Genomic DNA, 25829 nt, shown 5'->3' with positions numbered 1-25829 from the left:
CTTCTTTCCGCAGAACCACAAAATCGGCGGAAGTCAGAAAACAAACGGTTTCATTTTTTACTTCAATCTCCCATCGGCAGGTTGGCAGTGTGATTTCCCGCTCCTTCTCTTCCGGCTCCGTCGTCTGGGCCCGGCTTCTATCTTTAGTCTCCGGCTGCTGCTGCCGCTGCTGCCGCTGCTGCAGCTTCGGGACGTCGGCGGGTGGAACCGAGCGACCAGTCGGCCACTCTCGGTTGGCTGCGCGCGTGACGTCACCGACAGGGATGTGCTCCTCGGCCATGAGGAGCTCAACGTGACAGCCCGGCGGGTACAGGCTGGGTCAGTACTATCAGTGTAGCAGGCAGGCTGGCAGGCAGGCTGGCAGGCGGCCGGTGTGAGGACAACACAACAAAGGGCTCACATGCACATACAGCCACCGTGTATGGTTTTACACTGACACGTTGTCATTATTTAATTGTTTGTATTATTAACTTAACTTAATTAAACCTATAGGTAAAATTATATATATATATATATATATACATATATATATATACACACACATATATATATATATATATATATATATATATATATATATATATATATATATATATATATATATATATATATATATATAACTAAAGATAAAAAACACCTGTAAAATTATTATTACTATTATTATCATTATTATTAGTAGTAGTAGTAGTAGCCTAGTAGTTGTATTATTATCATCATTATTATTGTTGTTTATTATTGTTGTTGTTGTTGTTATATCACCTTAATGAATCCCGCATATGTCTTTATTGTGACCTTATCACACTTTATACCATCTCGTGCTGTTGTTGTTTGTCCCTCCAGCTGCCTGTTTTTTTTAGTTCTTATTAATAGGCTGCACGTTTAAAGATGAAGGTGGCCATGTTTGCAGTTCAACTATTTATATTTAATCTCTTCGTAGCAGTCGACGAGGACACTGTTGCTCCACTTTCCGTCTCTGTAAACATGGTCGACTGTGTGCGAACACGTCCCCGCCTCGAGAGTCGGAGCGTGGTGGTACACGGGACTCAGCCCCTGTGGGGGAGTACTACAGGAGAGGGTTGTACTCCAGCAGCAAGCCGAGGGGGAGGAGGTGTGTGTGTGTGTGTGTGTGTGTGTGTGTGTGTGTGTGTGTGTGTGTGTGCGGGGAGGGTGAGGAGTTGAAAGCGCCGTCCAACACGTGAGGCTCATGTGACGGTGTCGAGTCTCTCGCCGAGAGACGTGCCTGCAGTCACAGGGTTTATTTAACACGTAGTCACAAACCCACCCAGCTCTCACACATTGAGCCGGGCGTGGAGCCTTCCCCAGACATACTACTGAGTCCGGACCTCAGGGTGACAACACCGCGCCGCGTAACTCCAGTTCTCAGCGGGAACACACTGTATCTCTCTCTCTCTCACACACACACACACACACACACACTGGATAACAGGAGATACTTTTTTCTTTGCTTTGGTTTTTTTCTGTGCGACTTCTTCCTCGTGTTTGGATAGCGACCGCAGAGACGCATTTGGACGTTTTGAAGTCATTTCTTCGGGTTTTACAGTGAAGCGACATGGAGAGGATTACGAGTGCGCAACCACCTCCCTGTGTGCCAAAACACCCAGCTCTGGATATAGCTGACATGCAAGGGTAAGAGAAAAAAATGCAATTTTATTCCTTTTTTATTTTATCCTACCATGTAAAGCTTTAAACTTTTTTACTGAACCTTCACCTTCCCCCCAAACTAAAGACTAACTATTTCTTTTTTATCTTGTCTCCAAAGAATGGATTTTCCAATTTATGTCTACAAACCCAGGAGAGGCATGAAGCGTGGGGGTGGGGACGAGAGCAAGGTAACTTCAACTTAAAATGTATATTTTTTATTTTTTGAAAACATCTGTTCAAAGTGAGCAGCCTGGATCTCACTGACAACATTTCAAACATTTCTCTCCAGGAGACGTACAAGTTGCCACATCGCCTGATCGAAAAGAAAAGACGTGACAGAATCAACGAATGCATCGCCCAGCTGAAGGATTTGTTGCCAGAACATCTTAAGCTTACAGTGAGTATTATCCTCCACATATGGCATGTCTGCTGAAAAGCCAGGGGAATGTGAGACGCCACATGGTGCTTACTGAGCAGGGCTCAATTTTGGAGTCTTAAAAAAATATAAAAGTTTGGGATTTTAAAAGAAAATAATTTTTTAAAAAAAGATTTATTTTTTTTAAATTTTGTAATTGTATTAATTTTACTGTCTAAATTCTAACACGCTTTTAGATTTTAGTTTGCTGACGAGAATTTTATGTGTGTGCGTAGATTGCATGACTTCCCGGGGGTTTGAGGCTTGTCCTCTGTTCAGCTGCAGAATGTGTTACATAAGAAAGATCAACATGCTTATCGAAGGTCTTCCTGTTTTAGACGCTGGGTCATTTGGAGAAAGCCGTGGTGCTGGAACTCACTCTCAAGCATGTGAAAGCCCTGAGCACCCTCCTGGAGCAGCAGCAGCAGAAAATTATCGCGCTGCAGAAGGACCTGCAAATTAGTAAGTTTGATGCCGTCATGTGTCGACGTAAAGTGAAGCAGACAGATGTTATTTTTATCCTGCGATCTGTTGCATCTATTAGAATGACTTCAAGGGAAATTGTGCCGTGAGGTTAATTTTTCATCTTGTGTTTCTATTTGACTAGGTGATCATGGAGGTGACAGTGCAGAGAACAGCGAGGAGATGTTCCGCTCCGGCTTTCACTTGTGCGCGAAAGAGGTCCTCCAATACGTGGCCAGCCAAGAAAGCGGCAGGGACCTGACTCCTTCCCATTTCCTCAGCCACATCCAAAAGGTAGCAGCCGAAGTCCTGCATCATCGAAGCAGCCTTCACCCAGACGAGTGCATCCCTCAAGCTACGGAGAAACTGAAAAAACCTGCCGGACTGCCCCAGAGGGTGATCGAGGGCCCAGCGAAGAACTGTGTCCCTGTCATTCAAAGGACTAATCCTCATGGGATGGGGGAGCAGAGCGGCAGTGACACAGACACTGACAGCGGCTATGGGGGAGAACATGACAAACGTGACCCGAAATCCCAGTGGTCAGAAAGGCACGCAAAGGAGGGGGAGGTCAAGCACGGCATGTCTGAGAGGACGACTGGTGCCATCAAGCAAGAGGGCGATGAGCCTCAGGCCAAGAAGTTGAGGTCTGATTCCTCAGAGGACGAGAGTCTCTCCGGTCGCTCAGCGGGAAGCCCTGGCAACTACATGAGCTTCTCCCCCAACCAGCCCCCGTTTTGTCTCCCCTTCTACCTCATCCCCCCTGCAGCTACACCAATGGCAGCCTATCTGCCCATGCTGGAGAAATGCTGGTATTCCGGAGGCATGCCGGTTATGTACCCGGGCATGAGCGGCTCCGCAGCGAGCTTAGCCCCCGATACGCTCCCCTCATCTCTGGTGATGTCCCCAAGGGCAGGGTCTCCGGTACCCCACTCCCCTGCTCTTCACAAAGCTTTAAAGCAGGTCTCTCCGCTGAACTTGGAAACCAAAGACTAAACAGATGCGTCTCTGTTGGAATCTTGCCCTCTGAATGTCGATGGGGTTGAATGGTTGGCCCGCTGAAAAGAGGGTGAACGAACACAAAATGCACTGGTATCCCTTCAAACCGCAGCCATTGTTTTGGCCCATCAGAACATTGATCCCGGCAAAGAGCCCCAAACGGCCGCCACCGTCTATCATCAGCTCCTCGCACGTTCAACAGGACTTTTGTCGGCAACTCGGAGTGCCCATGTGAAGGCTCATAGATCACCTGTCGCATGGCTCGGAAACACTGTGAAGATGGTCAGTTTAGAGACGATGCAAGAGATTGCGAGGGTTTTTTCTTTTTTTAGCAAGGTTCGTCTACTCTACCCTCCATGTTGAATGTCAGAGTTAAACCCAGAATGTACGGCACAAATAAGCCCCCCCCAAATTATTTGGACCTACTTTTTGCACACACACACACACCGGTCTGTGATGAATGTAAAGATTGAACAAAAGCCCCTTGTAGATGCTGCTTGGATTATTTTACCTGCTGTAGATCTATGAATGGAGGATCTACCTTCAGTGTTTGTTGCTCCTGTAACTGCAACAAACCTTTGTTTAGTCTAGAATGTTACCAAAAAAAAAAAATGAAAAAAAAAGTTGTCAGGCTAATGTTGACCATTGTCATCACAAAAGACATTGCTCTTTTGACCCCTTCAATTACCTTGGAGCTAATTGAACACAAGTGTTTATGATGTTCAAAGAATTCAGGGCGTTGTCACTGTACGAGGTGCGTCACTCATGTCTCTTGAGGAGTCGTGGTCATACGTGCTTTTTACAGTTTAAGTTGTGACTCATGAATATTTGTGCATCTAGTTGGAGTTCCTGTGAAGTCATGTTGTGTAATTATCTTTGTTTATACTTCTCGTACATCTCTATTTTTGATACGTGACCCACTGAGTGTATTTGCATCGCTACCAGAGGAATGGTTGAGGTAGTCTTTTGCTGTATGCCAAGCGATCGTGTACAGTACATGGCATTGTGCTCAACCAGATTTGCATCTTGCCCAACAAATTCCCGTTAACGTTAAGGCCTGCCCTTAGCTCATGCTGTTGCCTTTACTCGTTTAACGCAGACACGGCGATGGCAGGTGTTTAAATGTATTTGCTTTAAATGTTGTGTCTGTGGCGAAGAGAGTGAATGTAAAGTTCATACAAAAATAATAGTTTTGTATAGAAAGAGGTACTTGGGATTTTTATTTTGAAATGTAACAAAATGTTGTTTGTTGTACATATTTTGTATATAAAGTATTATTGATATATATTAAAATATTAATAAAGCTTTTTTTTCCCCTCCGTGGAATTTGTGTTTCACTGCCTGGTGGCTTGAACGTGTTGTAGGCAGCCAACCTGACAGCTCCTCATAACAACACATACTTACATAACACTTACATAACCCATCAAGCAGCCGAGCCTGTGTAAATCAATAGCATGTCTTAGATTACAGGCTGTAAACATTTCCAATTCTAAAGCGATCCTGAGGAATCAACTGTGGGATGTTGGTACATTTTGGATAAAGCTCACATCTATAAATCACTTTTTTTGTCATTAACACTAAAACTCTTAACTCATTACAGTTTGGATAATCATGCTGAGCAAGATCTTTCCTACTAAACACTGACCCTGCTAATCCACAATATCAGTTTAGAATTTTTGACTTTATGTATAACTGTAGACATAAATTACAAATCACTAAATTATCTGAATTCTACCTGTAGGGGTTTAGTCATTTCTTTCCCATACAGTTTATATGGTTTATATACTGTGTGGCAGCCACTGTAACAATACTGAAAGTGTGCTGAGTAGGAGCAGAAAATGTGTTTTGCAACTTAAGAACACCACAGTCGATGGAAATGGTATTTGAGGTTGCGGGGGAAAGGACTTTATATCTTTGATTTACTTTCACATTTAGCAATATGGAAGACCAGTCTGCACTCACCTCCTGATGCTTGCTGAATGTTTCCTGGGTAGTCCCACTGCTGTAGTGTAGTGATAGTGAAAATAAAAAAAGGCCTACATCATATGCTTACCACCCACTGTGCCTCACCGAGAAATATGGAAACTGCACTTTTCCTTTTCTTGTAATTACAGTGGTATTTTGTAATTTGCTCTGCTGATTATCGAAATAAACAGTTGGCCGTCCTTGATGTGCTCAAAAATGCAGTACTAGCGCCACCCTGTGGAATCAGTGTGTCACACTGCACTCACTACCATTTTCACACAGTAAACCGTGGTATAAATCTTCATTAGACCACAACTGATATGATGCTGCTGTAAGGAACACCAACTGAGAATGTGTCAGGTGCAATTTATCAGGGCTGTATACTGTCAGTATGAAACTCCTCATAAAAATATCATGACTGTTGTTTTGGTCATTGTCCTGTGTATTATTAAATACTATTGAGCTTGAAGAGAACAGAAGTATTATAGTATCCATAGATCAAATTACTTTGTGTAATGTAGAAGAGGTTGCTAGAAGTAACAGACCCATGGTAGTTATTACCCAGCTTTGTAGTTCCTCTGGAGCCATTCAGCATATTGTCTTCATTGTTTTGGTTTTACTGTCCACAACTTTTTTTTTTTTTTTTGGGGGGGGGGGCTCTTATCAATTTAGCCTCCAGCCAGAGCAGAAAGTTGTTTTCAGTGACAATGCTCTGATATACCTACATACAGTACCTGCCCAGCACCAAACAACAAAAAGACAACATAAGCAGTTAGCTGGTGAACGTAGTGGAGCATTTAGCAGCTAAAGAGCAACTTGCACAGAGATACGATTCCATATTATGAATGTTAATGTTGTTTGTATCAGACTAATGTATAAATTAGAAACTAAAACAAACAAGTTCAACCCAATCAACCAATCAGCCACTGACAGGTGTGGTGAAAAACATGAATCATCTTGTTACAGTGCAATGTGCTGCTGCAAAAACCCAAACACAGTTGTAGACCAAGTACACCACTCATGGCAATGCAATCCCCGATGGCAGTGGCCCCGCCAGTAGGACGGTGCTCCCTGCTAAAAATGCAAAAAGTACTAAGGAATGGCCTGAGGACCCTGACAAAGAGCTCAAGCAGTTGACCTGGCCTTCAAATTCCAAAGATCCCAATCTGATTAACATCAGTGGAATGTGTTAGAACAAGTCTGAACTATAGAGAGCCCACCACACAACCAACAGAACCCAAAAAATCTGCTGCCTGGTTCCCTGGTGCCAGACACCAAAGGCTCAATGGGTCAGAACCAAGTCCAGTCCACCTTGGGGCCTCTGTAGATCAGACATGTTCCAGGACATCCAAAGGAGGCTAGTTCAGATTAGGATCAGGACCAGGTCGTGGCCTCGAGCCCTTAGTTACGTTCCTCGAGCCAATCCTGAGCAGTTTTTGCTGTGTGGTTGGGTTCATTGCCCTCCTGAAGGGGGTTCTGCCATCAGGGGGTGTACCACCCACCCAAACACCAATGGAGACCATGTCAGTAACACATGAATGCCAGGACCCAAGGTTTCCCAGCAGAACATTTGAATGCAATGAGATGATAATTGGTTTTAACTTCGCCTGTCAGTGGTTTGTTATGGCTGATTTGTGTATAGGGTGAAACATGTTTACAGCTGGTTTCTGCTGCCCCCAAGTGGACAGACAGAGGTCGCTCTAGGTTTAAAATCCCTCAAGAGCAGGGTTAGAGTTACTGACACAATGGACGAGGCAACCACTGTACATCCACAGAGGAGGCTGGATAGTTCCTCAAGATGCCAAAGGACATTCAACGAATTACAGCCACTTTGGTGGGTCTTGGTGTACCTAGCACATAACATTCACTGCTACAGTAGAAATCATCATCCCATGCTCTCACAATTACCATTAAGCTACACCCAATTACACGTTGAATGATTCTCTTCATTCATATTGTTTGGTTTCTTTCATCCTTAATTGGTTCACAATTTTATCCAAATGTATCCTTTACTGAATGAAAGAGAATTCATAATTAAACCGAGGCAGAATGTGGCCTCTCTGCCTAAAGTGGCAACCCTGATGGCTACAGCAGGAAACACTGACACCAGTGTTAAAAAAGCAAAAAAAAAAGATAGTCACAAGATAAAGACTGGCCTCCAAGAACCACAGAAGTATGATAACATCAAAAGGATGACCTTGTTATTGAGATACTGGCTGATTAATGTCTAATTTGGGAACTTGGTGTCCCAAAAGGACATTACAGTTGAGATGACTGTTGACCTTATTTGCATTGATATGGCCTCCATGGTTAATCTTGCTGAGAACAGTGTGTGCACTGTTAATGATGCAGCAGGGAGAATTGTCATGGCTGTGAGAGCTCATCAAAGGAAAGGATGACCTTAATGAGAGGGTCCAGAAACATCACAACAACAAGCGACCAGAAGAACCTGATGCAGAAGCTGGATGACTAAATGTGACTGTACAGAGAGACTGTACTTTTTTACAGCTTAAAATCACAGCTTCAAAATCATTTTGAGGGTACAGTGTTTTGTAAAAGTGTGAATGGTGTCTCTGTCTCAGCCACTCCACTTTTATTCAAACTGCTGCTGGTGTCCACACTTCCTCATTAGGTGGAGTGCAGCAGGTTCACTGCAGGCAGGCAGGAAGTGATAGTTACTTGTTCCTGTTTATATCAGCTTCATGCAGCCGCAATATAAATTGTCTCCCTATATTACTAAAGCTATACCTTTGTGTGCTATCACTACTCTTGCCATTACAGAGGACATAAGCCTGGAGATCATAATTCTACCTTCCACACACACAAATCATAAACTGACCCAGCTTAGAACATGTACAGTATGTATTTCTGAATTACTAGAAATACAAAAAACTGGATGTGTTTCAGTTCCCTTCCTGCAACTCCCCTCCAGTTAGTTAGAAGGGAAGAAGCCGCTTGGATGAGAGGTGAAATACGTCCAGTTGCCTACGATTCAGCACTTATACTAATAAATAGGGATATTTATACCAAAAACGTTTTCTGAAAGCGTCACATATCACTGTTTTAACTCTTGACTGAGTAAGCATCCAGAACCCCTTTACTCTGTATCTAGCCAGCCTAGGTCATTACACTGTCAATTCTTAGTTTGTGTCCTTAAACGACATTGTGAAATGATGCCACCCATTCTGTAATGTTGTTCATCAAACTACACAGGCTACTCAGCCTAAAACGTTTCAGTCAGCTGAAATAGTGAAGATCAAAGATCTACAAACAAAGGTCACTCAGTAAAGATATAATGACTGACAGGGTCAGAGCTGCCAGGCATTACTGCATTCCACTGGCAAGAACAATAATGCGATTTCCGGTCAGATATTTTTTTCAAAATGAAAGCATAGCGTCTACTAATTACGAGCCACTGGCAATGTGGAATACTTGACTGTGTCAAACATAAAACATTAATCACAGGATGGAGCAAAATGCAAGCCTTGTCATCAGTAAGCATTAGTGCATAATGCATTGTTCCTCTGTCCTTCTGTAATGCAAGCTAAATGACATACCCCTATTTTCAGAACAGTTCAGAACATGCCTCTAAATGTGCCTCTAACACATTTAGAGGCATGTGCACAATATTTGCCTTTTCATTGCTGCTTCAACAAAAAGTCCATATCAAGAGATAAAGAGACAGCCCGCTGATAATGAGACCGTGCAGGGAAATCATGGCAGGGCCTCAGCAACTGTGAGAACAACCAAACCATAGAGTTCCTCTTTAGACCTCATTTACCCTGGTTCCTCTTACTGACTTCCTTTAACATTGTGGGTAGGCTGACAAGCGTCCAGTTTTTTTTCTTGTTTTTTTCTCACCCCTATACACCCTGTAATGTCAGTATATAATATATACATATACAATATATACTTATTATTAAGTTCCACAAGTGAAACATGAAAAGTACAATACTGTTGAAACAAAATAAAATAATAAAAACTATTATTATTATTATTATTATTATTATTATTATTATTATTATTAGTAGTAGAAGTAGTAGTAGTCATTTCCACCACCAAATAATTACAGCTATGTACAGTACAGTTGTGAGGTAGGCCTACTGGATTATTTTCATTCTATTTTACTTCATACTGACTTTTTATTACATTTTAGAGTAAATATTGTACTTTTTACTCCAGTGGTACATTTATTTAACAGCTACATTAACTACTTTGTTTGTTTTCTTTCTTTTACATTTGACATACACAACACATTATCTGTTTATAATATATGATGCATTGTTAAAGGCTCAACTTCCCAACACTATATGAAACAGTTAAAATTAGCCTAATCTCGACCAACTACAGCACTGGATTAATGCATGCAAACATGTGAATGCATTAATTATAATATATTCATTTAATAATCATATAACGAACACTGACAGGGATCAAACCTCTGAGTGCTTTTTCTTTTGACAGTTGGGGTAAAATTATAAGCAGTTTTATTTTAGTAAATTCTTCTTGTTATCATTATCATCATCATTATTATCATTGTCGTTATTGCGCCATCCATTTGCGGAAGCTATGACCTGTGTATTGACCAGCTTTTATTGTGAAAAGGTGGGAGCGGAAGTGTGTGTCCTGTTGTTGCCTGCTGCAGGCACGCGGCGGAACTCCGCCGTCCTCACAGACCCCAGAGTGTCAGCCAGTCTGTGTCTGTCTGTGTCTGTCTGCGGCTGTCTCGGACTGGACCGGTCATGATGGTTCGGGCTGCGGTGCTCCTGCTCGGGCTGTTCGTGTCGTGCCGGGCGGAGTTCGCTCCACCTACAGTGAATATCAGCCTGGACGAGGACCCAGAGGTTCGGTGGGCGCCTCTCACCAAAGTCTTTGACGTGGAGTACCTGAATAAAGCCGCCGCTGAGGTCATTGAGTAAGTTTGGCAGAACACCTTGTTGTAATAATTGACTATAACACACAGTCGAAGTTATGTTTTTACTGTCTTTACTTGTAGAAAGTGCTAATTACAATGTAATGATATGTTTATCAGATTCTGCAGAAGTTAGCCATTAGTCATGAGTTATAGTGCAAGGCTAGCACATTTTAATAATTTAGGAATTATCCATTAATATGCCATTAAAAATAAGATTGTCACAATCACATGTATATGTGTATATAACCATTCTTAAAGAACTACTAGAATACTGTTTGCATGGTTTCACTTCCTATCACATTATCAGTGATGGCAAACAAAGAGCAGGCTGAACTAGCTGTAATCATCACATAAGCACAAATGGCAAAGACATCAATCCAGTTTGAAAGCTAACATGCTAACATAAAGTTAAGTATTAACACATTATGTCAGCCCTGAATCAGCAGGCAACTTCTGGGTTGATGAGCACTGTGTTGTTCTGTTTATCTTCCAGTTGTGCTGACAGTGACTGACAGTAACTGCACCCTGACATGCTTTTATTCCCTTGTTATCAGCTCCACAGTACCAAAATGGGTGCATCAGGCAATAACACCCATTGTGACGGCCCTGGAGAAGTACGTTCCTCAGCCTTACGCTGGGGAGATCCGCGGCATGGCCGCAAACCTTGGAGGAAGCCTTTCAGATGTCATCATTCTCAACTTTGCCTATGAAGTGTCTGCGTATGTATGACTTTATATCTAATTACACATTTGTGTGTACAATTCAGGGGCACAGAATGTGTAACAAGTATACAGGATTAAGGTTTAAACGCCGTCTCATGCATGCAAACAAACTTTATGCGTTCCTAGATTTTGCACTAGCATCGTAGCTCAGGACAAAAATGGGCACGTGTACCACGGCAGGAACCTTGATTATCCACATGATGTTCTGAGGAATCTGACTGTCAACGTAGTTTTCCTCAAGAATGGAGAGGTACAGTATGTGTTCATAGCATTTAAAACTGAATAACTATGGTGCCTCCTCAGACTGGAAAACCAGAAAATTTAGCAGCTAAGAATAATTTATCCAGAATCACAAATCAGGCAGTGCATGAAAATAAAAGTCTTAGTCTTGTATAACGATGTGGTGATCAAAGATAACATTTTTTATTGTTGTCAGGTGGCGTACCAGGGAACTTCATTTGCCGGCTACGTTGGCCTGTGGACGGGACAGAGTCCAAACAAGTTTACAGTCTCTGGTGACCAGCGAGGTGAGTCAACATTTCTTCTCAGCAGTCACGTGTGCCCAGAAATCTGTTCTGTTATCTTCATGTTTATTTATGTCTTTGTGATCATCAGGTACTGAACACTGGTGGAACTGGTGGAAGAATGTGGTGTCTGCGTTCCTCTTTCGGAGGTCCCCAGTGAGCTGGTTGGTCAGAGAGGTGAGTAGGTTATATAAGTTAATGATAATGAGGTTATAACTGTGTGAGGAAATGAAACTTTGATGGCGTCCAAACTGTGCAGACGCTGGAGGAAGCAGAGGACTTTCAGGACGCAGTGATGCGCCTTTCCAAAATCCCCATCATCACTGGAGTGTATTACATTGTGGCTGGGGTCCGAGCTGGGGAAGGGGCCATCATCACCAGAGACCGGACAGGACCCGCTGATATCTGGCCGCTCGAGCCTGTGGCGGGAGGGTAGGCAAAATAAATGATCTGAGGAGAATCTAGTACATCAAGGCGTGTGGTGGACATCTAAACCTAAGTTTATAACATTGTTGTGTTCCTCTTTTAGGTGGTACAGAGTGGAGACTAATTATGACCACTGGCTTCCTCCCCCAGCCAGAGATCATCGAAAGTGAGTCATCTCACATGATGAATACTTCCACAATATTCTTGTTGTCGTTACTATTAATATGCTGTCATGCAGTGTTGGGGTAACGCGCTACAACAATAATGTGTCACGTATTAATACAACACTAGGTGCTGTATCGTAGACAACTGGACTTGATTCAGTTTCTTGAAGACGTTTCACTCTCATCCAAGAGGCTTCCTCAGTTCTAACTAACTGGAGGAGTTGCAGGCTTTTAAACCCTGTGTGGGAGTGTCCTTACAGAGTCGTTAAGGACATGTGCGAGCTCTGAGTTTCAGAGTCGTCAGGGCCACTTGTGGGTCGTTGGTCAAACCGGCCTTCATGTGGGTTTGACAGTGGTTGAGACAGAAAAAGGTGGTGACTCCCGACCTTTTGAAACAGTCATTAAGTCGTTCCTTCCTTGTAATTTATATTCCTTTAAGAGTCCACTGATCAAATGACCACAAAGGGGTTTTCATGACATTAGATCCGAGTTGTGAATATTGCTCACTGTCTGCCAACTCTGTTCATCAAACAGAAACACAACTTCTTCCGACAGGAAACATATTTTCTAGGACAGCTCCTGGAGTGTTGCAAGCGCTTCCAGTTTAGAAGGCCAGTTGGCTATTTCAAGTATCTTTGCTGCCATGGTAGAAAGAACTGGTGATGGCTGCCAACAAATCAATCACGGCTGATCATTTTCCCCTTCCAACAGTGTATGAGCGGGTTAGTTGGGTCTCATGAGAGTCAAGCTAACTCAATACATTGCGGTGCCAATTCCCAACTCACAGACTGCTTTAGGGTCACACAGAGCCAGTTTTTGCAGTGAGAGGCGTCTTTTTCCAGTGGTTTACTAAACACAGCTCAACGCAGAACATCAAAATTATGATACGTTTGAATAGTAAAAGTTGTTGTTTTTTTTACAGTGAATAGAGACCAGGTTAATCTGAGGCTATAGTAGCAAAACAACAGTACCGTCTTCCCTTTATTTTATAAGGCCTTGTCATTCTTTTGCAGTGATTTGGGTGAAAGTAATGCAAAAGTAGTGTAATCAGTAACACATTACTCAAGGTATTACTATCAAATGATTGTAACTCAAAATATGTAATACATTACACTGTGGAACTAACTTGGGACTAAACAACGCTGCTGTTATGTGTTCATCTTATAGAGAAGCTGCTGAAAAAGCACTAAATGCTACGGGCCAAGATCACATCAGCATGGAGACACTTTATCAGGCGAGTACTCACTTATAAATCAATAGGTCAGGAGACTGAAGTACACATGATACTGAGACAAATGAAACACTGGACATTTTCAAAGTCAATACATGGATTTGTAACAGAGTCCTGCCCTTACAGGTTTTGTCGCTGTTTCCAGTGTGTAACAGGTAAGAAGAACGTTATCTCTGCATTATGCTCTCGTTTTTGTTTCAAGCAATCACATGACTGTTAATGTTGCTGAGGTGGGGCTGCTGTGTGCATACCAGTTTCTGTTCCCTTTGCGCCACTTCAGCAATAATATCAGTAGGCCTTTGTTTGACACCACACTTCAACACATAGCAAGTTGCATATAGAACAGCAATTGCTAAGTTAACCAGAATATTAACATTTTGAGCACCCTGCAGGGTTATTATTTATATGATCAGTGTTTATAATTTTATATTTTAAGCAGCTTGTTCTAATGTACTTGTTTTGCATGTCGTTTTATCGTCTGATGTTGATTATCTTCCAGAATTACAGTTTACACAACAACAATGATGGCAGCAAAGCCAGAGATGTACAACACACTTGTCAGGCCGCAGGTAATTACATTACAACCTGAATGCATACTGTATTTCCGTCTAATTTCTCTGTCCACCGTTTTGTCCTGAATATATGAGACTTACTCGTACCTTTCTCTTTCAAGGGCTGCCGACCGTACTGAGAGGCGTTTGAGCAGTTAACAACATTCAGATTGTTGCTGCGGAGTGCCCTGAAAATCACAGATCTATGCAGATTCATCATCCTGCGGAGATTATATAATCAGCCTGTGGAGATTATATAATCAGCCTGTGGAGATTATATAATCAATGAAGGAAGGGATGAAATTGAACTAATTTTTAGGGTGACAGTGCTTTTCTGCCTCTAATGAACAAAAATTGTAATGATCATTTTTATCACCTGACGTACTGTATGTGTCAAGCTTAATAAAACTTTGGTTACATTAATGGTGGCAGTCATCTGGAGTCAGCTGAAGAACGGTTAAGTGACAAAGCAGCACATGTTGATATAAACCAAGAGTATAATGGGGTAAACTGAGTGTGTGGATAAACTAGTCTGACCAGTCTGTGAATCCCTTAGTTTTTAAACATGAGTCACTAAAGTCACCTCCAAGAGTTTGACAATATCAGGCTGGGCGTACAAAAGGATGCATGACAGTGACAAGAAGGAATTCTTGGATTTTTGTCCCCAAGTAAACTGTAAAATATAATGAGTTTGCTCCACAGAAATAAAAAAGTATGCAAGTTATTAAGAAAAAATAAGTAAACTTACACATACTGCAAGAAACTTAACTTATGAAATAGTGTCAATTTAATAGTAGCGATTCCTCTGTATTTTCTACCTAAACAAATGAGACCATCAGCAACACAATCAGCTATTTCTGTATAATTAAAATAGTTATTTTCGATGCTTGTCACTGAGTTAGATTCCATCTTATCCAGGTTGGATAAGTCATAGAATTAAAACTTTTTTTATGACAGAGTGCTGAAGATAAATGAGGTGTCAGCCTGAGGGAGGAAGCCGCTCTGTAGGCTGGTGGTACGGCAAGGTACTAAGACAAAGTACTCTCAGACCAATCCTTTCACGTGATATTACTCAGCCAATCAAATCTGTAAGTCAAATCTGTGAGTGAGGTAGATATAGGCGCTGAGATATGAGACTAGAGCCAGCAGACGCAGATAAAGGGAGTCAGAGCCGAGTTATTTCTTACGGGCTGCTCTGAAAAGAGAAAAGTAGATAGAGAAAACAACTGTTAATCAAGACTGGACATGTTCTGTCTTCCTGCTGGCAGTTCAAAACCAGTTTGTCTCTTATCTGAGACGGTGACTATTATTAGAAGCCGTCATGTTGAGAGCCAGCACTAGACGTAGTAGAAAGCATCTTCTGTGCTAACATGCCTCGTGCCTCAGAGCACAGAAAATGACTTTTTTTCCCCAGGCATATTTTAAATGCCATATTAAAAATGATCAAATAAATGAATAAATGAATCTGATAGACCTACTGGTTCTACATCCAAACTTGATTACTGTAATTCCTCTCTTTTTGGCCGACATACCTACGTCAAGAGTTCTGTCACACACGGCCCTGGGAGTACGTCACACCGACCCTTCAAAAGCTGCACTGGCTCCCAGAGGTCCTGTTTTGTGGTGGACCTCCCACCTTGTCTGCCGCTTCCTTTTTGGAACTCTTCAGGATTCACCACTCTTCAAGAAGAACCAGCAGGAGAGCTCTGGAGGAGGCGAGAGATGGCCAGTGGCGTAGTTGGGTTACTGATGTGGAAGGTGGAGGTGCAATTAAGGGCAGGGGGAGAATTTGTATCCTTTGAGGATGTACTCATGTGTCATGTTTCACTTTCCACTTCTTACCTTTGTAAGAAGTGGAATGTCTGTGTTTTTCTGCCTTTTTTTCTGTGTGGCTCATCAGTTAGTCAGCCCCTGTGTATTTAAGCCTGTTTCCCCCTCACTCTGTGTTGGTTTGTCTGTTTCGTGTTTCCTGGTCCTGTCTTCTCTTTGTGTTTTCCTTGCATTTGCTTCCTGATTCTTCGTGTTAGGCTGGTTTGTTGTTTGTCTTGTGTTTTGCTCTTGGATTAATCTTGTTTTGAAGTCTGACAACAAAACAGGTTTGTCTTATCTTTTTGGACTCATAAAGAACACTGTCCTGTGTGTGTCCAAGGTGCTGAAATGATTTGGTTCTGTGTTTGTTGTATTTTGTGTATTTGTTTATACTGTGTGTATTTGGGCAAAGTGTGTGCAAGTGTATAGTTTTATAAAACAGAGTTAAACAAGACGAAACTAACTATAACGCTGGTATTTTGAGGTTGATAGTACTCGAGTAGGTTCATTTTGTCTGGAGCAGTGTTTCATATCCCTTAAATCAAAGTTTTCAGTAAAGGTCAATATCATGTTTCTGATGATATTTTGATCCTTTTCCCTTTCGGGGATGATTTATAAATTGATCTGTTATGAGTTTGCTCATAGGGAATCAAACCTGTGGCAGGTGATCTGATCTATAAAGTGAAGTATGTCACTTGGTCTCTGTTTAGTCTGAGAGACAGGATGTGCTTGTGTAGATTTCTGTGAATGTCACAGTCTAACTCATTTCTCAGAGGAAGAAAGATAAAGACGCAGAGCCTGAGGGCAGCCTGTTTAAAGGGGATCTGTCTGTGAACTGTGGTAGGGGGGAAAAAAAAGGAACTGACATTATCTAAAAACTTCCCTTGACCACATTGTTACACACAAAGCATCTCAGCCCTGAAGAAGTGGGCGGATGAAGCCTTATGAAGCTCTGGGGATTTCTTTTAATTTGTGCCAAGAATGATTTGAAGCTTCACTCTCAGCAAGAACGACATCTGGTGGCATACTGACATTAAAGCAGCCATTCAAGAGTCAGACCAAAGCACTGGCACAGCACACACTCTCAATCAGTCATCCTTATCATTGAAAGTCTGTAAAAGGCTGTGTGTTCACCCAAAAATATTGTTTAAACTAGCTGCATACTGTATAATTCATATTACTGACCATTACTGATTTTTCTCTCCTCTAATCTTTCTTCATCACCTGAGCTGCTGATGTTCACTGTGGATAAAAATGTTGAGTATGAGCTTCTAGTTTGTTAAGAAAGAAACCAAAAATAATGTATTTTGAAATACATCACTTTCAAAATAACGCAGACTAATATTGCTCAATTATGGTCCTTGACCAGCAGCTTTGTAAACATGATGGAGGCAGATGATTAACGCTGCTGAGCACAGGCCTACTGAATGGAAAAGACCCACTGCAGCCAGAGTTTCTTACTGTTAACATTCTTTCTCAAACCAAGAATGGGATGTGGGTAATTGTTGAATCGACACTGTACTTACAGCGTAGTCTCTGCGTAGGTGCTTGCCCTACGCCGTAGCCTGACATGCACCTCCCCCAGAAATGTCTCTGAGGGATGCGGCCCTCCCTGAACACACTCTGCCTGTCTGCTCTCTCTGGCCCAGAGACACAGCTGTGAGCCAAATGGGTCAGTGTGTATAAAGGGGAAAGTCAGCTGGCAATCTGCTCACCACCGCCTGCGATGCAGACACACCAGCACACATGAATAAATGCTCACTACGGCGTAGGCACGTCATTTCATGGAAACTGTCCCTAGCCTTTACAGAAAATTACACCTGAAAACAACTTGAGACTAACATTTTAAAAATATTTTACAATGAAACAATAGGTTATTTGAACAATTACTGCATCTTATTGCGTTAATTTCGCAATATTTGTTTTATAATCAATTATTTATTATCCCAGTCATGTTTAGAAAGAAAGTGCTGTATTTTGAGCTCAAAACCATGCTCTTCATTTAAAATGCAATAATGTATACATAACTATCAAATATATGATATGAAGGATATAAAAAATAAAATTCCAAATAAATATTATAAAATATATGATGAAAGTAATTGTCCTCTGGAGGCGCGTCACTGCTGCCGTGTGACAAAAGTCTATTATTTTGAAATAAAAATCACACTGATGACATAATTTTACTTCCTTTGACCTCCACTGTCTCTTTTCAGTTATAAGAAATGTTCACATTCACCTCAAGATCTCATATCAAGCTTTTGGTTGACATCTCTGGTGTGACCTACTTTATTAGTAGGGAAATTGTAAAAAAAAAAGTGGAATAGAAATGGGTTGAATTTCATGATTTGGTGAGTTTTACATGATTGACAACATGTGGTTTGATGCCCTGTGGCATCTTTTGTGTAAAATGCAGATAAAAAGTCATTAAGTGTTAATTTATGTGCGATCATAGACTCAATGAGTTATGGAATAGTGTGGTCTAACTTTAAATGTTAGAAAAGGAAGTCAATTTTCAGACATTTGGTCCTCCAAAAGCAGACGTCTCTGTAGAAGGACCCTTATCTGACATCCCCTGTTTGAAAAAATAAAACAGAAACAAAATACAAACGTCCAGACGCCATCTGCTCATGCGTTACTCTGTCACTAACCTACAGACAGGTGTGTAACCTGTAGAAACATGAAACCCTCCCCTCACAGCTGAGCTACAGCCAGGCTCTGCTCTCAGTGTGCGCGCTCCCGTCAGCTTCGTGCACTCCTCCTCGGGCACGCGGCAGCAGCAGCAACACTTGTCAGTGGATCACATGATATGACCAAGCAGCTAGCTACTTCCTGTGGAGACTGCTAGCCAACTCACATCCAGACGGCCGCAGCGACTGCGACTACCGTGTCATCCAAGATGCTGGCCCTCATAAACAGGCTTTTGGACTGGTTCAGGTCCCTGTTCTGGAAGGAGGAGATGGAGCTGACGCTAGTGGGACTGCAGTACTCCGGAAAAACCACATTCGTCAATGTGATTGCAGTAAGTGACGTTAGCTAGCAGGCAAGTGCTGTCAGTGCGGGCCCGGGCTATTACCTGGGAGAGGTTGTGGACGAAGGTTTAATTTGAATATCTACGATAAAATGTACTCGTCACATTTATAGCTTATTGTTGGCTGCATGACTGAATAACACCTTTATAAATAGCTCATACTGCTGAGATAGTACCGCGGGCTGCGCTCTCACTCAGTCGTTTGCTAGCTAGAATGACGAAGTTCTTGGTATGACTGTGCGCTTACTTATGAAGGCGGTCATGTGGACGGACTTGTCAGTGCTTTGTAATAGCTGCCAGTGTGTCAACATCAAGGATATGTTGACAACACAGGCCGCCAGTTACCTCTGTCAACAGTCTGTCTTGTTTACTTCATATTAGAAGGGTGTGCTGACGCGACGAGGCCTGGAGACATCACGGCCACAGGCTGACAGCTGTCTACATTATTAACATAGGTTATAGATGTATAGATCTGCTCTGAATATCCTTATTGTATGAGTTCAGTGTTGTCAGTGGCTCCTGGTCATGCTTCCTCCCAGCAGGCTTATGATGATTTAAGCACTGTCAGTGTTAAAATCTGCAAGGTGTTATGATGACTGGTGTCTTTGTTGTTATGTCTACCTTGTTTTGCCTGCCACAGCCTTGACTGGGTGTGGGGTAGGGTTATGTGTTCTGGTGTGTCTGTTTCTAGTTGAGATGCCACTAAGTAGCCTTTAAAAGGAGTCATGTTATAGGCCACAGTCCTGTCGGTTCCCCTCCCTGGAATGCATCAGAAGAATAGACATTTTTCCTGCTCCGTGGTCATGTCAGGTGATCTGTAATTAGGTTTGAACAAAGCTGCCTCACACAGTCATTGGAAGCCTGTTGGACTGGGCCCTGGCTCTATTTGAAACACACAAACAAAGCCATTGAAGTTATTCAGCACATCTGAAATGTTTTGTCATCCTCCCTACACTCAACCAACACCCTTATCAAAGCAGTTTACCTTGGTGTCAGAGCCCACCTTTTAAAATAGATCGCACTTTGAGTTTGTGGGATGTTTGGTTAGTGAGCACTGGTTGCTTGCGGGAAGCAAACGATGCTGATGCGTGGATGGCATCATCCTAACGTGATTCATAGATTTAAAGGGCAAGTGTTGAGCAAGGGGCTTGAAGGGGATCATTTCTTAATTTTGACCAAATGCACAGATATGATACACGTCCGCCAAGCTTTTCATGTGACTTCTGAATCAGATGAAACCGTGCTTTAAATAAATGATAATGGATTTTTATGGGGTTATAGTTTAAACGCATATGATGCAAGATAGAAAGGGGAAGTGTTTGTAATACTGTTTCAGTACCTGTAATCTCACCTGATCTGAGTCTGTTAAAAGTTCAACATGCAGAATTAATCACAGTGCCACCTTTTGTCCCGCGTTTGTCTTGTACAGTCAGGCCAGTTCAGTGAAGACATGATTCCCACAGTCGGTTTCAACATGCGGAAGGTCACCAAAGGCAATGTGACAATAAAGGTAGGTGTCCAGCCACGTGCTTTCACTGTTCAAATTAAATCAGTTTAATACAGGACCAGCCAATGGCCGTATATCCTGCACACCTGTTTGGCTCATCACATTGTGCTTTGGTGCCTCAGATATGGGACATAGGAGGACAGCCCCGCTTCAGAAGCATGTGGGAGCGCTACTGCAGAGGGGTCAATGCAATTGTGTAAGTACAGCAGGTGGCCTTTGTGACCAGATTTACTTTTTGGTCTTCTAAGGTAGCTCGAAACCTGAACTTTAATTAGAAATTACATACATATGAAAAAAAATGCTTATTACATTTGTTTATGCTTGGCTTTTTATCTCTACATATACATTTTATAGTTAATTAAACTTAAGTTAATAGTTATTTCACTTTTAAGAAACAATGAAATGCTTTATAAACCATTTATTAAGCAGTTGCAAAGGTTTATAAACATCAGTTGCAACTTTACAACAAAATATTGCTTAATAAATGGTTTATAAAACATTTCATTAATTGTTAACAGTGAAATAACTACTAACAAAAAAATCCCTACCTGTGAATTTACCATTTAAATAAAGATTATTATAAAGTGTTACCCTCATGTCATAGGAGGAGTTTGAATATTGTCACTTGTTTTGGTATATTCATTCAATAAATGATTCAGTTTTGGTCCAGTGAAACAGGTTTTTTAATGTATCAAACCAAGTAGTATTATTTTTCTCTCTTGCAGTTACATGGTGGATGCAGCAGACAGAGAGAAGATAGAAGCTTCCAGAAATGAACTGCACAACCTTTTAGACAAACCACAGCTACAAGGAATTCCAGTAAGAAACTGTTTGTGATCTCTGGCCCGAAAGCTATGATATCATGGCCTCAGTTTTGGTTCTTCACATTGATTTCTGAGGGTCTGGTGACTCAAGTCACAATCAGTGATCAAACCCATAATTAGTAATCACTGCAGCTAATGGGCTGCAGTGACTCAGGCTTGATGACATGGCACTAAGTGATCATTTGAGCCCAAGCCAGGATTTTTTAACGAGTTTTCAATGTGTAAGCTGACAGGATAATTGACCTGACAGGGTTTGATGTGCTAAATCGAAAGCTGCTTCCAGCTGCTGTGACTTGACACCACACACAGTTTATTTAGTCCAAACAGTGAGGATCCTTTAAAGTGTCTGAACACACTGTGCAGTCATGCTGATGCATTGCTGTGCTGGATATTAATCAGCCCTTTCTCTCTTTTCTCACGTTTCAGGTTCTAGTACTGGGCAACAAACGAGACCTACCCAACGCACTTGATGAGAAGCAACTCATCGAAAAAATGTAAGGGCACTCAAGAATACTGTAGTTTTAGTGATCATTTTCCACCAATGTCAGGACTTGACTTCAAACTTAAACTGTCCTCTAGTCAAACCTAGACAATGATAAATCAATGTCAGGAGTATTATGTGAGTCTGTCCCAGTGGTGATCCAAAAATTAGGATATCATGGATTTGCAATGCATTAAATTAACCACAGGAGCATGTAGACATTATATCTGAAATACTTTAATACAAGGGATGTGCTGATTGTGAAATTAAAAAACGATTTGGCAGGTAGCTGATGCCAAAAATGATCTATTTCAAGTCATTCAGCCCTTCATTACACTATCTTTGAAAGAGAACAAATCTTATCATACAAATTTAAAACCTATACATTACTTCAAAAAGTAACTGCTTCAAAAGCCTTTTTAGCCAAATAAAGAACTACCTACCCAATGATAAGAAGTTTTCAGTACTTACACAGCCTTACAGATTGAGGGCATTGACCACAAGCCAATAGCTCATGAATTTGTCAATGCAAAACTGATGCAACATAACAGATAAACATCGGCCAGTGCCACTGGTGAATCTCATGTTGTTTGCCGATAAGCCAGTAGAAGTCAACACAGCGAATGTTTGCTGATGTTCTGCCAATATATCGGTGCATCCCTGATAAATAATTAATGAATATTGTGAAAATCCTTCTCAGAAGACTGGATGCCCACAGTTTTAGAATGAGATGTTCAAATGTTCGGGCGAATTATTGACTGTATCAGGGGAATAGTCAGGATTTGGAATTTCTCAACAAATCAGTCTACGACAGCCTAAAGTGCAAGCGTTATGCTGTATATAGTTAAAATTAAGACAGTCCAGAGTGATTGACCTTTAAGTTCTGATATTGAGGTTGGCAAAATACAAGATGCACTAAGCTTTGATGCTATCGAATCTATTACCTCCCCATCTATCTGCCTTCTTAGCAAAGAGCCGAGTGCAAAGGATTCCGGCTTCTCAGTTTGAGTCAGTGCCGACCATCACTTCCTCCTCTTAGAATGACAAATGTTGTGTAATGTCTTATCAGATATCGCTAATGGTGATGTGCTCTCTGCAAGTGTATGTACCAAGCCACAGATCTTTTGTAAGGGAAGAAGCTCCACTCCACATTACTGTGTTTTTTGTTGTTCAGACAACTCTGCTAAGGACCTTTAAATACACTCTCATTCATATTATATGCATTTTATTTCATGATTTAATATGAGCAGTAATTGGATTAAGAAACTCATGTGCCACATTTTGTTGTCTAGAAACAGTTATCTCAATGTGTCAGCCACATACTGTTTAATCAACATTAAGATGACTATAAGTATAGGATCAGCCAGAATTGACTGTTATTTGTACTTTTTCAGGAATCTATCTGCCATTCAGGACCGAGAGATCTGCTGCTACTCTGTCTCCTGCAAAGAGAAAGACAATATAGGTAAAGAGCCGATCAGAGATTAAATCAAACCACAAAGATACAGGTGTTTAACCTGCTGAGGTCGTAAACATGTTTTGATGTTTCCCCTCCTGCAGATATCACGTTGCAGTGGCTCATCCAGCATTCAAAGTCACGGAGAAGCTGAAAGTGAAGCCTCCCCAGTCGCAGCTGTGGCCTCAGCCCCCCCTAATGGTCATGGGTCCTCGACAGCCATCCCTTCCACTGCCTCTGTGAAGTAATCCAGCTCTCTCTGCTCACTACTGTCACCACCTGCACCACCCACTACACTACCATAGATGTGTAGCCCCTGTACAGCACTACCGCCACCCCAACTATGTGGAGTCTTGAAAAGTTGTTTCAGTACTGTGCTAGAAGGTGGATTGTCCATACCCATCATGCCTTATCGCCTGTCATTACAGACATGCTCTGTGTCAGTGTACGTCATGGAGGTTTGTTTTTTCTCTCTTTTAATGGCTTCTGTCCCTTTGGACACAAGAATCTAATGATGTTGCAGTGTACTGTTCCCCAGCTACACAAAGATGGAGCTCCTCTAATCACACATTCAAACATCCGCTCTGTTGCCTGTCAACATTTGCTGTTTACGTCACAAGGTTGTGATTGTCGTTTTTAACAGATATTTGCCAAACCATGATGGTTGCTTGCACAATGCCTTCAATTCCTGATAAACTCTAAGCAATGTAGCCTGCATTTGATGTGCTAGCGTATGGAAGTATCTCTTTTATTAAGTGACTTAAATTAAAGTTTACACATGACCTAAAGATGAATAGAAACTAAGACTGAGTAGCTGTTGTGTCTGAGGCAAAAATCCTAAGATAGGTAAGCAGAGTTTTAAGTGCCTTCGGCTCATGAGTGTTCCAATCAGACGGTAATTGCCCAATGCGACTTCTTACCCACTATTTTAAATAAACACTTGGTAGAGACGCAGCATAAATCCCTTGATTACACTTAACACCCCGCCTCGACAATCTCGTCTTATGTTGTCATCACAAATGCATTATGATGTCTGAGAAAAGGCAGGACTGTAATAACGATGAAGAATGAGGTAATGGATGAAGCGAGGTGAATGAGAAAATGTTACATTTTGTTTGGTTGATGATCGTTTGAATGCTGTTTCACTTGTAGCCTGCGACTCTTACGTAGCTTGAAATGTGAGCTAACTTTTGCTTGCACTTCTCAGGTTGTTAAAGGATTTTTAAAACCACAGTATGGGTGTGTCCGTGTATCTGTTTCATAATCCCTATTTAGTCCGGGTTGGATAACAGAAAGCCAGTGTTAGTCACGATGACTGAGCTTAAGGAGAACGGAAGACAGTCCATTAGTTCAAAGCGACGGATGCTTGATGTCATCCATGCCTTGCCACGCCCTCGTCTGAATCCTGATGTCTTTTTGTCAAAGCCTTAGCAGTCCGAGGACAACGCCGTCTCCTCCGAAAGCGACGCATTGATTGACACGTCTTTTCCTTTCAGCGACAAGACAATGATTTCTCCCCTTTATATAATAATCTGCTCCTTGCTTGGCCAGTGCATCCTGATCAATTAAAGTTTTTTTTTTTCTATGTTTGTGTGTTGCTGCATCAGGACAAGTTTTCCCTTCCATAATCACACGCTCTCTGTTATCTCATATGTTGTTCTGTGTCTGTTGGTGATCGTCGTAATCCTAAATGTCGATTGTTGGGACCACAGCAGCAGTGAGGGGCTGTAAAATTTGGGTGACTGTGTGGGTAATTTGGGGAAAGCTTTGTTACCTGTGTAATAATATAGCCTATTTGCAATTTGTATGTGCATGTGCTGAACCTATTCACATCCAATTGCAGACTTTGTAAATAAGAAGTTAGCATTTTTATTCCCACAAATGCTCCTGTAGATGTCATGCATTCTTTCCCTGTGATTGCTAATAAATTTGTTTTTATTTTTAAGGAATTCAAGTGTGGCATCCAAATTCCTTGCAAAGTAGACAGTTGAACCCTAAGAGAAAAAACAATCGCTATTATTCTTAAATAGTTAATAACTGCTCAATGCTAATCCTATCAATATGCTTTAAAAGGTCATGTAAAGCAGAGTTTCTCAGCCTTTCAGTGCTTTTTCTTTCAGATTTTCACATGTCTTGTTGAACATGTAGTGAACAATATTGCGTCATCACGTTCTGCAGCACTGATTCATCAAGGGCCCCAGGTAGTTTCTTCCTCTGGGCCGACAGGCAATGGTTGTAGCCAAGTTACTTTTGGCGTTTATCTTCAATGGATAATATTTTACTCAGAAAAGTCGCCTATTCTATGTCTCCTGTTATGATTTAATAACTTTTCTTTCTTTACTCTCTGAACTTTATCTTGTTCAGTAAACTAAATATAGGCTTACACCTGTTTTTCACTGGATAGTAGGATAGTATTCAAATAAATGGCTGTAAACTCAGTAAAAAAAACACCCAATTTGTGTTTAAAATTCTGGTAAATCATCCATTCTCAGACGAAGCAAGTGTAAAACTGGGACTAAAGATGAGTCAGACTGAGGTTCTCCTGAATCAAATTATGTACGGCACTTGATGCTGACTGCTAGAATAGGGTAGGAAAAACAAACTAAATACAGTCAGAGTTAGGTGCCCCGAAAATTGTGCCAAGTCTTTGAGAGTCAACTCGTCACCGCTAGGTGGCGGCAGAGGACC

General features: G+C 41.6%; 3 protein-coding genes across 3 annotated transcripts; all 3 read left to right on the top strand.

Moving 5' to 3' along the window:
* Window positions 1-1206: 1206 nt before the first annotated feature.
* On the top strand, window positions 1207-4861 carry bhlhe40 (basic helix-loop-helix family, member e40). The gene is made up of 5 exons (XM_073468533.1): window positions 1207-1647; window positions 1781-1850; window positions 1952-2059; window positions 2416-2539; window positions 2685-4861. The coding sequence occupies exons 1-5, from the start codon at window positions 1571-1573 to the stop codon at window positions 3530-3532; spliced, it is 1227 nt and encodes a 408-aa protein (XP_073324634.1). The 5' UTR covers window positions 1207-1570; the 3' UTR covers window positions 3533-4861.
* Window positions 4862-10103: 5242 nt separating this feature from the next.
* LOC140998764 (N-acylethanolamine-hydrolyzing acid amidase-like) lies at window positions 10104-14456 on the top strand. The gene is made up of 11 exons (XM_073469138.1): window positions 10104-10415; window positions 10970-11134; window positions 11264-11387; window positions 11574-11664; window positions 11753-11838; window positions 11921-12093; window positions 12191-12253; window positions 13419-13485; window positions 13609-13637; window positions 13982-14051; window positions 14156-14456. The coding sequence occupies exons 1-11, from the start codon at window positions 10243-10245 to the stop codon at window positions 14171-14173; spliced, it is 1059 nt and encodes a 352-aa protein (XP_073325239.1). The 5' UTR covers window positions 10104-10242; the 3' UTR covers window positions 14174-14456.
* Window positions 14457-18629: 4173 nt separating this feature from the next.
* arl8bb (ADP-ribosylation factor-like 8Bb) lies at window positions 18630-25090 on the top strand. Its single transcript, XM_073469137.1, has 7 exons — window positions 18630-18864; window positions 20303-20383; window positions 20503-20576; window positions 21106-21199; window positions 21631-21698; window positions 23080-23150; window positions 23246-25090. The coding sequence occupies exons 1-7, from the start codon at window positions 18742-18744 to the stop codon at window positions 23293-23295; spliced, it is 561 nt and encodes a 186-aa protein (XP_073325238.1). The 5' UTR covers window positions 18630-18741; the 3' UTR covers window positions 23296-25090.
* Window positions 25091-25829: the final 739 nt, after the last annotated feature.

The sequence above is a fragment of the Pagrus major genome, chromosome 6, assembly GCF_040436345.1.
Source record: "Pagrus major chromosome 6, Pma_NU_1.0".
NCBI lineage: Eukaryota > Metazoa > Chordata > Actinopteri > Spariformes > Sparidae > Pagrus > Pagrus major.
Note: the sequence above shows the minus strand (reverse complement) of the source record. Positions and strands in the feature narration are given on the sequence as shown.

Coding starts and splice junctions, on each gene's coding strand:
- bhlhe40 (XM_073468533.1), top strand. CDS start 1,571: ATGGAGAGGATTACGAGTGCGCAACCACCTCCCTGTGTGCCAAAACAC. Junction 2,060..2,415: donor CAGAACATCTTAAGCTTACA/GTGAGTATTATC, acceptor TTCCTGTTTTAG/ACGCTGGGTCATTTGGAGAA. Junction 2,540..2,684: donor GCAGAAGGACCTGCAAATTA/GTAAGTTTGATG, acceptor CTATTTGACTAG/GTGATCATGGAGGTGACAGT.
- LOC140998764 (XM_073469138.1), top strand. CDS start 10,243: ATGATGGTTCGGGCTGCGGTGCTCCTGCTCGGGCTGTTCGTGTCGTGC. Junction 10,416..10,969: donor GCCGCCGCTGAGGTCATTGA/GTAAGTTTGGCA, acceptor CCTTGTTATCAG/CTCCACAGTACCAAAATGGG. Junction 12,254..13,418: donor CCAGCCAGAGATCATCGAAA/GTGAGTCATCTC, acceptor TTCATCTTATAG/AGAAGCTGCTGAAAAAGCAC.
- arl8bb (XM_073469137.1), top strand. CDS start 18,742: ATGCTGGCCCTCATAAACAGGCTTTTGGACTGGTTCAGGTCCCTGTTC. Junction 20,577..21,105: donor AGAGGGGTCAATGCAATTGT/GTAAGTACAGCA, acceptor TCTCTCTTGCAG/TTACATGGTGGATGCAGCAG. Junction 21,200..21,630: donor CACAGCTACAAGGAATTCCA/GTAAGAAACTGT, acceptor CTCACGTTTCAG/GTTCTAGTACTGGGCAACAA.